This window comes from Armigeres subalbatus, chromosome 1 (genome assembly GCF_024139115.2).
Source record: "Armigeres subalbatus isolate Guangzhou_Male chromosome 1, GZ_Asu_2, whole genome shotgun sequence".
NCBI classification, from domain to species: Eukaryota; Metazoa; Arthropoda; class Insecta; order Diptera; family Culicidae; genus Armigeres; species Armigeres subalbatus.
This window is the reverse complement of record NC_085139.1, coordinates 98,077,190-98,093,195: the sequence shown is the minus strand read 5'-3', so window position 1 is coordinate 98,093,195 and position 16,006 is coordinate 98,077,190. Positions and strand designations below refer to the sequence as shown.

The 16,006-nt window shown below is 40.2% G+C and overlaps 1 protein-coding gene across 2 annotated transcripts in view; it reads left to right on the top strand.

Moving 5' to 3' along the window:
* LOC134203488 (very-long-chain 3-oxoacyl-CoA reductase) overlaps positions 1 to 14,611 on the top strand; it is a 47,850-nt gene extending 33,239 nt beyond the window's left edge. For both annotated transcript variants that reach the window (XM_062678359.1, XM_062678363.1), the window contains exons 4-5: positions 13,458 to 13,533; positions 13,593 to 14,611. In XM_062678359.1, the coding sequence (XP_062534343.1) occupies positions 13,458 to 13,533; positions 13,593 to 14,275 (759 nt within the window). In that variant the 3' untranslated portion in view covers positions 14,276 to 14,611. The remainder of the gene's footprint in view (positions 1 to 13,457; positions 13,534 to 13,592) is intronic.
* Positions 14,612 to 16,006: the final 1,395 nt, after the last annotated feature.

Genomic DNA, 16,006 nt, shown 5'->3' with positions numbered 1-16,006 from the left:
TACTAGGTATACAAAACAGCAGAGGGGAGGGTCTAGAAATCTCAAAAAGTAGTGGACGTCATATTTGAATCGCTCCTAAGTTAGCGTCAGCGTGTGATTACATATTAACACCTCAGTGTGTCAATCGGTCAGCAGCAAGCCTTGACTTGGCCTCTTTCGTCAGATTTCCGTGGCGTGCACATTAGACTGGCCCAGGAAACAAAAAGTTGTGTAATTCCACGGGGCACCCCCCAGGATTGTGTCTTTGGGTGAGAAAATCAATCTCTGAAAATTTCAGCTCAATCGCTTGTTGCATAAGCTGGCGCATTTGATTTGAAGTTTGTATGGGAATTTCAGCCAAAATGTATAGGAAAATACACCTCCGTCACTCATTCGATCTGGAAATTGGTTCTGATTGCTCGATTGACCTCAGAACTGCAAAAACGGCAGTTGGTATGCTACAGAACAATTTCACAGAACATTGTATGATGATTAAATGAACTTTTATATAGGTTTCGGCTGATGCAATTCGATCAAAAAATCCAAAAATACGCAAATCAGCTCCTAATAAATCAGCCGTAAACTATATAAAACTTCATTTAATCATCATGCAATGTTCTGTGAAATTGTTCTGTAGCATACCAACTGCCGTTTTTGCAGTTCTGAGGTCAATCGAGCAATCAGAACCAATTTCCAGATCGAATGAGTGACGGAGGTGTATTTTCCTATACATTTTGGCTGAAATTCCCATACAAACTTCAAATCAAATGCGCCAGCTTATGCAACAAGCGATTGTGCTGAAATTTTCAGAGATTGATTTTCTCTCCCAAAGACACAATCCTGGGGGGTGCCCCGTGGAATTCGACAACATTTTTTTCTCCCCATACTAATCTGGGCCAGTCTAGTGCACATGCACCCGTGGAGAGCTGCTGTCATCGCATTTCTCTCCGGCCATTTGAAGCCACACATTTTGGCGATCCTGTCAGGCTTTTTTTTGAATCCTGAAGCTGATTTCGAAAGGTGAGTTGAATTGAAGTGGGTAATGTGCCAATGTTTAAAAACATGTGTTGGTTAAACCATGGTTAAAAAAATCACAAGGCAAGGTGGTTTGTGTTGCCACAAAGCGTGTATGAAAGACCGCTGGGAAATGGATTGTGGTACAAAATCACAAAGCGTGAAAACCGCGGGAAAACAGATTGTGGTTTGCAAAATCACAAAGCGCGTCTGAAAGACTGCTGAAAAACGGATTATTGTTTAGAAAATCACAAAGCGCGTCTGGGAGACCGCTAGAAAATTAATTGTGGTTTGATAAATCACAAAGCGCGTCTGGAAGACCGCTGGAAAACGGATTGTGATTTGGAAAATCACATCTGGGAGACCGCTGGAAAATGGTTTGTGATTTGCAGAATCACAAAGCGTGAAGACCGCAGGAAAACGGATTGTTGTTTGCCAAATCACAAAGCGCGTCTGGAAGACCGCTGGAAAATGGTTTGCGATTTAGAAAATCATAAAGCTTGTCTGGAAGACCACTACAAATTTCCTGGGAGACTGCCGAGAAAAGGATTGACAATCTTGAAAATTCCAATTAATGTTGATTAAAAATAATTTAGTTCGAAATTTAAACGTTTGGCGGCTTTAGTGTACCAGTTAAACTAGTTTTAACGAATTTTGAGAGATATGGAGAACTATCGTATACTAAAAAGTCGTTGAGAAGGCAAAATATATTTTCTTGAAGTTTATTTTGGAATTCACTGACTTAGTAATCATAGCAGAATTACCAATTGGATCAGATATCCGAAATTCGCGAAGTTAAAAAATGTGGCCAGCAATCACAAAGCAATTAGTTTGTAGTTATTCCCAGAAAACAATTTTAGCTGAATAAGCTAGTTGTTTAGCTGAAGAAGACTATGTTGGTCATACAAGCGCTTGCACACACCTGTAATAGATAAATATCATTTTCTAGGCGATTGTTCAAAAGTTTAACATCGATATGTTGAAGGCCAGCTTGATGGTCTTACTTTACACGAGGTTGATAGTTGGATATAGGTATTTAGATTATTGCTGCAATCTATAATGTTGCTTGAGAGATCAATGTCATAAGACTAGGCAACAATTTAGTTTAAAATTTAAACGATACAATCTATTGACTTCCATATCGTTGTTCTGCGATTGAAAACCACGTGTTAATTCAAGTTTATTTTGGCAAGTTTATTTATAAAATGCAACATGTTCAATGTTCATCTTTGTCTCACGCGAATAACCTATAAAAAATATCATTGTGTCCTACGCTAGAGGATTTTTTTGTTTGCCTTTTTATGAGTGAAGAAGGGAAATGTGGAGTTTGAGTAAGCTACCGTCAACAGACATTAACACCTCAGTGTGTCAATCAGTCAGCAGCAAGCCATGACTTGGACTCTTCTCTTCAGATCTCCGTGGCGTGCACTTGCACCCATGGAGAGCTGCTGTCATCGCATTTTGCTCCGGCCATGTGGGGCTACACAGTTTCGGATCGTTTATTTATTTTTTGCTAGAATTTTAGACGAAATAGCAACAGAAATTTTGATATGAATATATTTTCACGAGAAGTACTGGAGTAATTTTTGAAAAAAAAAAACAAAAAAGGGAATACTGGAGGTATTCTCCAAAAAGTTCCTAGAGGAATTCTGAATTCGGAGAAAGAAAAAAAATCGCAATAGTATTTTCGGACGTCCTTCCTTAGACCATGTTGAAAGTGGCTGGATTCGATTTCCGGTCCGGTCTATTAAACTTTCAGGTTGGATTGTTTTACTTCCCTTTTTATCATAACACCAAACTCAACTATGTGTGTCAAAATTAAGCATCTTTTCCAATAACTGTGAAAGTACTGAATGAGCACTAAACTGCGTGGCGGCAATGTCTCATTGGGAAATATAATGTCAATATTGGATATTAAATCAAAAACTTGACCTCGAAAGTTTATTCAATCAACTCACAAAATATTTGCGCATAGAAACAAAATGTTGGTCATTTTTCAATAGAACTCAAAATAGTTTTGTAATTGTTGAATACATGTGAGTGATACAAAATAAATCCAGCCGTGACACACCACTTAACACTGAAATTTGAAACACTTCAATGTCTTGTTAGAAGTATTAGAATATCAAACACGATTTTCTGTTGGTTCTCAGAGTATATTGTTCATTAGTTTCCATCGTCATATTACATTAACAAGTTATTCTACATTATTGATATATAAACATAATTCATTATTCAACTAGTATATTCCAGTGACTCTGGCAACACTTCTACCAATTCTGGTTTGTTTTGATTACTCATAAACATTGGTAATTCAATCCAATATTGCTAGTGATGTTGCATGCAAGTCCAGGGTGGGGATAATATTCTGACGTTTATTTGACAAGACGTCATTCAGTCTGTTATCCAAATTGTTTGTTGTGATCGCATGTTCCGCGACGATCGCGATCACCTCGCGAAAAGTTTTTTAATTAATCCGCCGGTATTTTCGCGTATTTTAACACTTCCCGCAATTTGGATGTTGAGACGTCCCAATAATCTTCGATGTGCGTCTCTCAGGAGGCCCTTGGTGAATGCATCAGCCGGTTGATCCTCGGAACGGATGAATTTTAGTTGTAATCTTCCTTCCTTGATGTGATCCCGTATAAACATGTATTTGATGTCCAGATGTTTCATTCGTTGGTGTGATCGAGGTTCCTCCGCGATACTAATACATGGAACATTATCTTCCATAATAATGAATGGAATGCTACCCACATCCAATTCTTTGAGGAATTTCACAAGCCATATTCCTTCAGTTACAGCTGTGCAAAGTGCAATAAGTTCTGCTTCGGATGTTGACAAACTGACCGTTTGTTGTCGTTTCGTTGACCATGAAACTAAGCTTCCAAAAATTTCGAAAGCATATCCTGAAACCGATTTTCTATCATCAGGATCATTAGCGAAATCTGCATCCGCATATCCCTTGACAATGTGTGTGTAAGGTCTCTTCTCATATTTTATCATTGTATCCGTAGTCCCTTTCAGGTATCTAAGAATACGTTTCAAACCAACCCAATGAGCATCAGTCGCACAACTCTGATATTTACTTAGCGTATTGACTGCCGCGCTAATGTCAGGTCGAGACGTTAGTGTTAAATATTGCAAACACCCAAGCAGTTCCTTGTAGGGATGAGCAGTTTCTTGCTGATTTGTTTTAGACCATTTTACATTTGAATCGAGCGGTGTCCCCACAGGTTTACAATCAATCATACCGAAACGTTTCAAAATCTTCTCAACGTATCTTGATTGTGATATTTCTATCGTTTGGTTGTCAAAATCTCTTTTAATTTCCATTCCGAGAAAATATTTGACCTCATCAAGGTCCTTCATTTGGAATAGCCTTCCAAGTTCTTCTTTATCCAATCCAAATTTTCCTGATCATTGGATAATATCAGTATGTCATCCACATACAAAAGCAAAATAATTCCTTTTGCTTTGGATCTATATACACAACAATCACTTTTAAGGGAGAAAATCCCAATTCTTTGACTGCATCGTCAAACTTCTTATTCAATTTCTGCTTGCTTGTTTCAATCCATACAAGCTTTTATGCAAACGAACAGTCTTCGCTTTACCATTTTCGTCTGCTGGAAGTTTCATAAAAATATCTTCATCTAGATCACCGTACAAAATGCCGTTTTTACATCCATTTGGTGAACAAGCATTTTGTATTCATTTGCAAACCAATAATAATCGGACGCTGTCCATTTTGCTACTGGTGCAAATGTTTCACTGTAGTCAAACCCTGGGCGTTGTGAACATCCCTTTGCTACAAGTCTTGCTTTGTATCTCCCATCTTCTTTCCTTGTGAAGACCCATTTTGATTGTATTGGCTTGATGTTGTTTTTGTAGTTGACCACTTCCCATGTTTTATTATCGTCTAGTGATTTCATTTCATCGTCGATTGCCTCCGCCAGTGCTCCCAGTCTTCCAGTAGTTTTAATTCAGTGATTGATTGCGGAATGCAACCATCAATAACTGGCGCTATTTTGCAGAGAAATTATGAAACGTAGTCTGTTTTCTGTTTCTCGTGCTTCGACGTAATTCTAGCTGTTTCTCGGTGGGTTGTTCGTAATTATCTGACTCCGATGTATCATTTGCTTGTTCGTGATTATCGTTTTCGTCGATTTCTGATTCCGATTCTTCGAATATGCCATCATTTTCCACAGAAATCGTTTCTTCAGAATCTTCCCGATCCTCTAATGCAATTTCTTCTGGAATTTTGGTTTCCTCGTTGCCATATTTCTCATCGGTATTCTCTTCACAAATTTCTCTTGTAATTATTTGAGAGAAAACCAAATCATTTGAACCTGCAGACTCACCGATATATGGTGTTTTCGATTCATCAAATACTACATTCCTGGCAATTTCAATTTTCTTCAAAGCGCCATTCCATAGCCTATAGCCATTATTCGCGTAGCCCACGAATATCAATCTTTTAGATTGGGAATTTAATTTTGTTCTCTTTTCTTTTTGGAATGAGTTTGTATGCTGTACATCCAAAACTCTAAGATTTTTAAGTTTGGGAGTTTTCCAAACCATTTTCATATGGCGTCTTATTTTCTTGTAATGCTACCGTAGGGGACCTGTTTGTAAGGTATGTCGCTACATAAACAGCCTCGTCCTACATTTTCTTAGGAAACCCACTATCATGAAGCATTGCGCATTGAAACGCTCGCTTACTCCATTTTGCTGAGGAGTATACGGTACCGTATATATCATCTGAATTCCTTTACTTTTACAGTAATTCTGGAACTCTCTATTTTGATATTCCCCACCGTTATCTGTACGAAATTTAGACAGTTTCTGACCGAAATGTGCTGTACTAAATTCGTAATATTCCTTAAATTTTTCGAAGACTTCATTCTTTGATTTCAGAAGATAAACCACGGCGAAGTGCGTAAAGTCATCGATAAATGTTACCAAATAACGATAACCATCATGAGTTGCTACCTCCATAGATCCACAAACATCGGAATGAACTAGTTCCAATGGTCTAGTAGACCTTGGCAACTGCAAACTATTAAACTTGTTGCTAACTTGCTTCCCCGCAAGGCAACTTTCGCAAACATCTGGCAAACTGCCAACACTTTCTTCACCACAGTCGATACCTTCAACCATGCCATTTCTTACTAATTTCAGCATATTACTTTGCCTAAATGTCCCAATCGTTTATGCCATGTTTCGACATTTATCTGGTCCTTTCCTACTAATGCTGAGGTTACATTGCCCTCCAACTCCAATTGCAAATAATAAAGACCATTCTCCATTATCCCATGGGCGATAACCTCCCCACCATCATGGATTACGACATCCTCATACATAAAAGTAACTTTCTTTCCCATAGAATTCACCCTTCTAACTGAAAGGAGATTCACATCTAGCTCCGGAATAAAAAGCACATTATAGAATTCGAGTTTCTTTATTTTGTTTTCTCCGACAACACTGCTCACTCGTACCTTACCTCTCTTCGTACCCCGAAGAGTTGTTCCTGATTTAGCAGTTGCAATGACGACTGGCTTCTCCAATTCTTCCACATCTTCCAGCATTCGCTCGTCATTCACCATGTGGTCGCTGGCTCCTGAATCGACCACAAATCTCACTTTCCGTGATGTTTCACCGTTGCCGCTGGTTTGAGTCATCAGTGCATGATGGCGACTCGGGTTCTTTCCCTGCCATCGGGGATGTTGACATGCTTGTTGACCATTCCATTGTCCTTTCTTCTTCTTCAACGGGCATTTGTTTTTGTAATGGCCAGTTTCTCCACAGCCAAAGCAAACGTTCACGTGCTTTTGTTCGACTTCAGTGCGACGTCATCGAACCCTCTGATCCGCCTTCCACCCATTGTTTCACCATCGATCATTTCTGCATCCAAATACATGCGTTTTATCTCACCTAGCGGTTTACGACACAACTCATCGTTTGGTAGCACAGTCAATGCACCCTCCACATGCTTAAATCGGTTTGGCATCGCAATAATTAAAGCATGGATCTTCTCCGCTGGCGTTAGTCCAGTTCGCATTCTTTCCAGCTCTCGAATGATCAGATCGTATTCATCAAACAAACGCTGAAGGCTATCAAAACGTTTATGTTTGAGATTGAATAGACGATCTCGCATCGTGATCATTGCTCCAGTTCCAACTTTCTGGTATGTGCTGACCAACACATCCATCACTTGCTTCGCATAATCTAGGCCAATCAATTGATTTAAAACCTGATTATTCACCATCAGCACTATTTCGTCTAAAGCGTCCATATCTTCTTCCATCCGTTTCTTCATTTTTTCTTTCCTCGCTGCTTCTTCTTCGGGTTTCGCTCCCGGCACCGGGTGGGCATATTCTTCTTCCGCGGAGTCCTCAACAGCGTATGCACCAGACGCATCTTATTGAGATGGTGCTCAATCCGCCATTTCCAAGCAGGGAAACTCGCTTCGTTCCGTCGAATACACACGAACGGTCTCCACGATAGAGCGCCGCAACGGACGACGGCCCTCGCTCAAGAGGAATGCGTTCCGTCTTGTTGTTTACTACTGGTTGACCACCAGCTAGTTCCCCATCGGTAACCCCGAGGGCAATATCTTCCTTCTTACCAGGCATCTTCTTCAACTAATCGCTTTAGAATAACTTCACTTGACTCGACTTTCTACCAGTTAACCACTGGGCCCATAACCTATTAGAATATCAAACACGATTTTCTGTTGGTTCTCAGAGTATATTGTTCATTAGTTTCCATCGTCATATTACATTAACAAGTTATTCTACATTATTGATATATAAACATAATTCATTATTCAACTAGTATATTCCAGTGACTCTGGCAACACTTCTACCAATTCTGGTTTGTTTTGATTACTCATAAACATTTGTAATGCAATCCAATATTGCTAGTGATGTTGCATGCAAGTCCAGGGTGGGGATAATATTCTGACGTTTATTTGACAAGACGTCATTCAGTCTGTTATCCAAATTGTTTGTTGTGATCGCATGTTCCGCGACGATCGCGATCACCTCGCGAAAAGTTTTTAATTAATCCGCCGGTATTTTCGCGTATTTTAACAAGAAGCTCAAGAAATGTTGAACATCATGTTGCTCTCTGCTCAATTGCAACTTAAGAGATTGCAACTTGTAAAACTAGATTTTTCGTTAGATAAAAGTCATACTGGAAAAATCTGATTTTCGCACATCGTTGTTTAATATTCTTGATCTGGCATGTCACGAAAACATGTTCAATGTCGTAACTCCAATCTGCGCACTTGACTGTACAAGTATGCACCTTAACAAGTTTTGTCAATTTTATACATCATCTAATCAATTACTTGTTCCGCCTGTGACGCAAGACGGTTCACTCCAGGTACCCTAATGCCCTCCGTAGTTCTTGTCATTTTACAAATGCTTTCCTCCACTTATAAATGATTACCCAATGATCGGCAGCAATGGCTGCGGTTTGCTGTTTTTAGGTAATTTATTTGTATTCCATGCCCATTCGTTAGTGATTTGCATTTTGAAGCACTCCCTTCGTTCATACAGCGTTCAAACCTGACGTGACGGGAAGCTTTTGTCGCCGTCTTTACGCGTTCCTTGCCATAATTGAGGGTCGTCAATAGAGACTCAGTAAAAACGAGCAGTTAACAGCTACTTAACGATGCTGAGTGAAATGATTTGGAGTTTGAAGACCAATTGAGATTTAAAATCGCAATTTCATGGAAGACACTATATTCGCAAATTAAAAAAAAAACGTTATATTTAAATCCAGTCATAACAAACCATTAATAGACTTCAGTTATTTACGATTGAAGGGAGATCAAAATTATGTTATGCAATACGTTTACGAAATATTATACAAAGCGTTATTGGTATATCGGTGTATCGTTGTGATTTGCATTATATTACATGTTCATACGTACTCGATGTTATACGCTGTAAGAATAATATCAAGATTGTTGTCTAATTATAGGGTAAATCACTACTTGGGCCTAAGAACCCGATTCCCGGCTCACTGCACAGAAAACTAATGATTTATACTGTTTGGAAGCCGTAGGTTTATGATTGATAATTTTTAAAAAGTCTCCCATTTATTTTTCACAATACTCAATATTTTTCAATCACTTGTTTTACTCAACATTTGTTTCATTTGATTTCATTGCCCATCGCGAATGCGCGCACCTTTCTTTTCACTCAACTTATCAAATTTTGTAAGATCGATTTTTCCTATATTTTTGTTGTTTTTTTCCCAAATGTACTTCATTTTCAGCTCTGTTTTAATAATTCTACGATGTTTTCGAAGTTTCGTCTTCACAATTGCCGATGCAGAATTTTACATTTGAGCGAAGTTCCGGTGAGTTTGTGGGTTCATATCTTTTGGCACAAATTTAGCTTCGTTTGCTTGGTACAACTGCAATACGTTACGAGCATAGTTGCAAGACGCCAGATCAGGCCAACACAGTGTTGATACTTTGTTTTTTCTTATGAATGGCAAAAGATGCTTCTTGAGACACTATTCGGTGTAAATCGTACTGTTGAATGTTTCGGAAGTAATGAAGGGAGAGCTTACTTCACCACGTCCGCCAATCGCCTGACTTCTTAGCAAATTTTAATAATTTCTTTGTTCGTTCTTCTTCTTCTTCTCCTTCTTCTTCTCCTTCTTCTTTTCCCTCTTCTTCTTCTTCTTCTCCTTTTTCTTCCTCTTCTTATTCTTCTATGTACAGCCCTAAATTCCAACTGGAACTTGGCCTGCTTTTCAACTTAGTAGTCTATTAGCATTTCCTCAGTTATTAATTGAATTTTGTAATTCGAATTCAGATTAGTTTTAATTCAAGGGAATATAACTTTCAAATTATTATAATTTTTATTTTTACATTTGACAAAATAGTGTAATATCCATTAGCACAATGGACATGGATCTCCGTTACATTCATGGAACCATGTGGCGCACATAAGGCATTTACTCCATCCATGTCCTTGATTAGATTTAGAGAAACATTCACCACAAGCGTCGCATAGCGAATCATTGAGATTTTCCTTGTTTTCCTTTGACTTTGCTCGCTTTTTCTTTGGTACTTCTTTGGAGTTCTTCAAAGATCTTTTTTTCAATCGCTCAACCAGTTGAATATCCTGCCTTGCCTGCGACATCTTCAATGAATTTCGGTACGCGTCCGATGTCAGTTCTGCTGATTTTTGCTTTTTGACTAACTTTTTCCTTCCTGTGGGTGTTTTTTGAGTCTTGATCTTAGGCAATGGTAGAATCATTTTGGGTGTAATACCAAAACCCGCTGAAGTTAATTGCTTCTCAGCCGTTAAATTATTATCGTCGCAATCAACATGAATTGGCTGCTCTTCGAGTGTCGAATCCACTGCCTGGTTACTGTAGAGATGTTGTGATAATTTGGTCCAGAACGATTCATAATTTTCAGGCCGTCTATTTACGGATTCATCGAAGCCACGGAATCCTGTATCAGTAGTGTTATTGCTGGTACCGTCCAAGGAAGAGCGTGATACTGATTGGCAATTAGCAATTAGCCGCCGGCGAAAAACAGTCATCTCCAAAAACGAATTTGTTGAACGGAGATATTCCCGTTTAAATATACCCATTTGTTGCAATGGCAAACGATGCCGTTTCTTGGAAAGCAGTTCCCAGCAATGAGCTCACCTCGTTAATTGTAACAACTTTACCGGGGTTTGCTTTCAAATACCTTTCAATTGCCTTAGACAGATTGGTTTTTAGCGGTCCCATGAAGCTCACGTCGAGAGGTTGTAGTTTATGACTACAGTGTGGTGGTAGACTCAATACCGTTACATGATTATTCCTTGCTTTCTCAATAAATGCTAAATTTTTGGTGGGAGAAACATGGTCATCGAGAATCAGCAAGATAGGACGAACTGCTGTTGGCCCAGTGAAGTGTGAAAAGTGATCGAACCACTTGTTAAAATCCGGTACCGTCATCCATCCAGAACCGTTACAGCTAAATTTTATCATAGGCGGTAGGAAGTATCCCGTTGCTGACATACAGAAGCAAGCTGTCAAGAGCATTCCTCTTTCAGCCGATGTGATGCATCCAACTTGCCTTCTCTCTTTCAAAGCCAATATTTTAGAGTTTTGGTTTACACCTGCAATGAGATATATTTTTTTAAATTTATAAACAAAATTTAATCTCTAATTAATATCATCAATAACACTTACCGTTACCACCGAAGTTTCGTCCACGTTAAATATTTGACTCGGAGTAAACTTCTTACTAGCTAAAATGTCTTCCAGACCATCGAAATATTTGTAGACGGATGGTTGGTTAAATGCTTGTGCCCTTGCAGCTGAAGTCGCTTCTGGAGACCTAAGCGACAACTCCGGATGGCGCCGTCTAAATCCGTAGAGCCAATCAGTTCCAGCCAGCTGTGTTTCATTGTTGAATCGATGGCATATATTGTTGCGATCGGCCAACTGGTATGCCAGACTTCGTGCTTCCCATGGTGTCACACCATAGAAGCGTTTTTCCATATCCAAAATATGGGACACTAATTCCTGCTCTTGCCGTTCATTGAACACGGTTTTATATCGGCCCAGAGTCTGCTCATTCGCTTCTTGCTCCGTAAACTTCAAATATCCTCGCAATGTCTGCCGTGGAATTCCGTATTCCAGTGCAGCTTTGTTGACAGACGATCCATGTAGGTTAACTGCATCAATGGCAGCGATTAAGCTGGCCGTTGACCACTTTTTACGATCGGACACTCGTTTATAGACGCGAACCATGTTGCTTGAGCGGTACGTTTGTAAACAGAAAAACAGAAATGAAAATTTTTGACAGCTTCTTCAATGAACAAGTTGAGGTTATGTGCCTATCCATTTGTGGCGATTTCACCCCGACAACAAGTAACCAATCCACCCCACATTAAGAAGTTTAAGCTAGAATGAATAAATATATAAAATAGGTTGAAATTTGTTAACGACATGTAGGGTAACCAACTTGATTTGGACCCCTACACATTTTGGACCCTCCTGGCGTCATTTTTCTGATCTCTGAACTAAAAACAATGCCGCTGCTAATTCCCCCATTCACACTTAAAATTCTAAGTTTACCGACTACCGAGAATCCAACAGCCGAGATATTGGTAATAATTTCGACGAATGTCGGTAAAATTTTTACCGAGATTTCGGTAAACTTTACCGAGTGATTGGTAATCGTTACCGAGATCTCGGCAAAAAATCAACTTTGCCGAATTTCGGCAAAATATTGACGAAATTTCGGTAAAGAAATTACCGAATTTCAGAAAAAAATATTACCAAGATCTCGGCTGTTGGAATCTCGGTAAAAATTTTGCCGAGGTCTACAAAATAATTTAAGTGTGTTGGCTTCAGGAAATTAACATTTTTCAGCATCTATTTCACTGGTTTCCCGTGCGAAAAAGTGATATTTAGATGAAATTTCGAGGAAATTAGTTTGTTCAAGAAGGCGAGCGTTACAATGCGTTACGCTTAAAAGTATACATCACTGAAAATCTCATAACGTACACAATAAGTGTTTGTCAAAATTGTGAATTTAAAATGCAGGAATCTTCTCATTGATGCATGCCAATAGAAAGATAAGACTTGGTTTCGACTCAATTGACCACTCTAAATTAGAAATTTGACTTTGAAGAGATTAAATTGGGGGTGTCCAAAATGTGTACATTTGGGGGTCCAAAATATGTTGCACTGTCCAAAACGAAGAATATTTTCATTTTAGAAAATGGCAAATTTCACTGATTTATCAATAACTGAAGGTCATTTCGAATTCATATTTCATAAATAAGACTTTCATCTTTGAAATGATGTCATTTCCGCCCATATCGAATCTGTATTTCAATAGATATAAGCATATATTGGGATGCACTTCCTCTAGGGGTCTAAAATAGGACAGTTACCCTATCGGAAAACATGTATAATAAGTGTATTTAACAGAATTGCGAAGTGAATGATAGATATAATCGTGTATATGGTAAGAAAATCCTTATTTTCTGCACCCTGAATCTTATAAATTATTGATACCCGTTATGAACACTATCTTATATTTCATTATATAATAGTTTCTCGTACAAAATAACAGTTTTAACAATTAATTTATCAAATGCCATCATTTTCGAAGTGAATCTGGATTTGGTTGCGATAATATAAAGATTGCTCGTCTTGCCTCATATGGCGGTCTTGTCCCACTTTCCCCTATGTATCTTGTATGGCAAGTCCAATGGATACACTATGCCCAGGGAGTCAACACCCGAAAACATTCTTAACCGGACCGATAATCGAACTCGCCATCTCCAGATTGGCAATAATACGCCTTTGCTCGCATGGCTAACTAGATCTTTTTCTTATCTAAAGACATGTATTTTCCACACCACACTTTGCATAGCAACTTAATTATAATTAACTCATCTTTCATTTTTTTTCCTACACAGCTCGCCAAAAAGGGCCTCAATGTGGTGCTGGTCAGTCGAACCTTGTCCAAGCTTGAAGATGTTGCCAAGGAAATTGGTGAGCCAAAATACCTAACCCATGATCAACCCCGAATACTAATTCCGCCTTTATTTCAGAGTCGGAGTCCAAAGTCCAAACGAAAGTCATCACCGCAGATTTTACCGCCGGGCCGGAGATCTACGAATCGATCGCCAAGCAGACAAGCGGATTGGAAATCGGCGTCCTGGTGAACAACGTCGGCATGAGCTACTCCAATCCGGAACGATTCCTCGAGATACCCGACCAAGAAAAGGTGGTAGCCAACCTGGTAACGTGCAACATCTTTTCCGTAACGCGCATGTGCGGCCTCTACCTTCCGGGTATGGTCGAACGCCGGAAGGGCGTCGTCATCAACATCTCGTCCCTGTCGGCGGTCATCCCCACTCCGATGCTGACGATCTACGCCGCCTCCAAAGCGTTCGTTGATAAGTTCAGCGATGATCTCGGCACGGAGTACGCCAAACATGGCATCCTGGTTCAGTCGGTCCTGCCCGGTCCGGTTGCCACCAACATGTCCAAGATTCGACGGTCCACGTGGATGGCTTGTTCGCCGAAGACTTTCGTGTCCAATGCGCTGAACACGTTGGGCACTGCGTCCCATACAACCGGTTACTACCCGCACTCACTGCTGCAGCTCGGCATCGATATGTTGGGACTGATCTCGCCAACGGTTTCCCGCAAAATCACCCTGAAAACCATGGAGAACATTCGGGCTAGGGCAGTGAAGCGGGCAGCAAACAAGGGGGAGTCCAGCAAGTGATAGGTACATAAATTTAATTGGAACGTTATGATATTGCAATCATACAGGTTAAAGCGCGAAACGCTCTCGGATTTCCACGTAGGAATAAATGTTGTAGTTCAACTTATTCTAAAACCGTTGACAACTCGTAGCTTAATCCAATAATCCACACAGACTTCTGAGTGATAATGGTAGGTTATTTATGACTTTTAGCGCTTGTCGATTTCAGTTCAAACCAACAGAGTGTGTGGCATTTGTTATGGTACGTGTAGATCATATGTTGCATTAATTGCATTAATAAAATATGAATAAAATTAATTATTATAGATTAAAGGTTCAGTTACCTTGACAAATTTACATTTATAAGTGTTTTCGATCGTCTTGAATATTCCGAAATTCTCTTTAAGAAAAATAGTGGAGTATTTAAATTTTAGGCACAATGTTCGATGTGTTTTGACGTTTTGACCTAACTGACCAGCCCGTACTTCGAACAACTTTTTTAAGTGCCAGCCAGGCCACCACTACCTGAGCATGATCTGCCCTTCTTGGAATCCGACGTATGAATGCCGTAGCTCCGTCACTGGATGCTATGAAATTTTAAATGCGGAATGGGATCCTGAGCGGAATAAAAATAGCACCACCATGTTGTTTGTGAATATTTTCTGAAATTATGAACGGATGTCTGCAAGGATGTTATCGATCATTTAGTAATCTGCGTTCGATCACTTAGTAGTTTATTCATAACTCATTCCAGAGGCTATATTTCAAAATGTGTTGTATGATGGAGTTCTAGTGCGAAGGTTTATGTACAACTCTGCCCAACAGTTCATTGTGTGATTTTCACCAATAACGGAGCTATAGCTCCAGGTAATCATACCATCTACCAGAGCTGCGGCAACACACATGAGCTGGGAACAGCTTTCATAGTGATGGGCGATATGCAAAGGCGCGTGATCGGGTGGTGGCCGATCAACGAGAGAATGAGCAGGCCGGTTCTTCAACTTCAGCATAATCAACGTCCATAGCCCACACTCCGGAAGCACTGATGATGATAAGGAAGCATTCTACGCGCAGCTGGGACGTGAGTACGATAGCTGACCAAGCCACGACGTCAAAAACATCATAGGATATTTGAACGCTCAGGTTGGCCAAGAGGAGGAGTTTAGACCGACTATTGGAAAGTTCAGCGCTCACCGGCTGACGAACGAAAACGGCCTACGACTAATTGATTTCGCCGCCTCCAAGAATATGGCCATTCGCAGCACCTACTTCCAACACAGCCTTCCGTATCGGTACACCTGGGGATCACCCATGCAGACAGAATCACAAATCGACCACGTTCTGATTGATGTACGGCACTTCTCCGACATTATCGACGTCAGGACATATCGTGGCACTAACATCGACTCTGACCACTATCTGGTGATGGTTAAACTGCGCCCAAAACTATTCGTCATCAACAATGTTCGGTACCGACGACCGCTGCGGTACGACCTAGAGCGACTGAAGCAACCTGAGGTCGCTACTGCATACCGACAGCATCTCGAGGCAGCGTTGCTGGAAGAGGGTGAGTTCGATGGGCCCCTTTTGAAGACTGCTAGAGTACAGTCAAAGCAGCCATTAACGACGCAGCGGAGAACAACGTCGGGTATGTGAGACGAAGTCGACGGAATGATTGGTTCGACGAAGAGTGCAGACAGATTCTGGAGGAGAAGGACGCAGCGCGGGCGGTCGCGCTGCAGCAAGGTACCC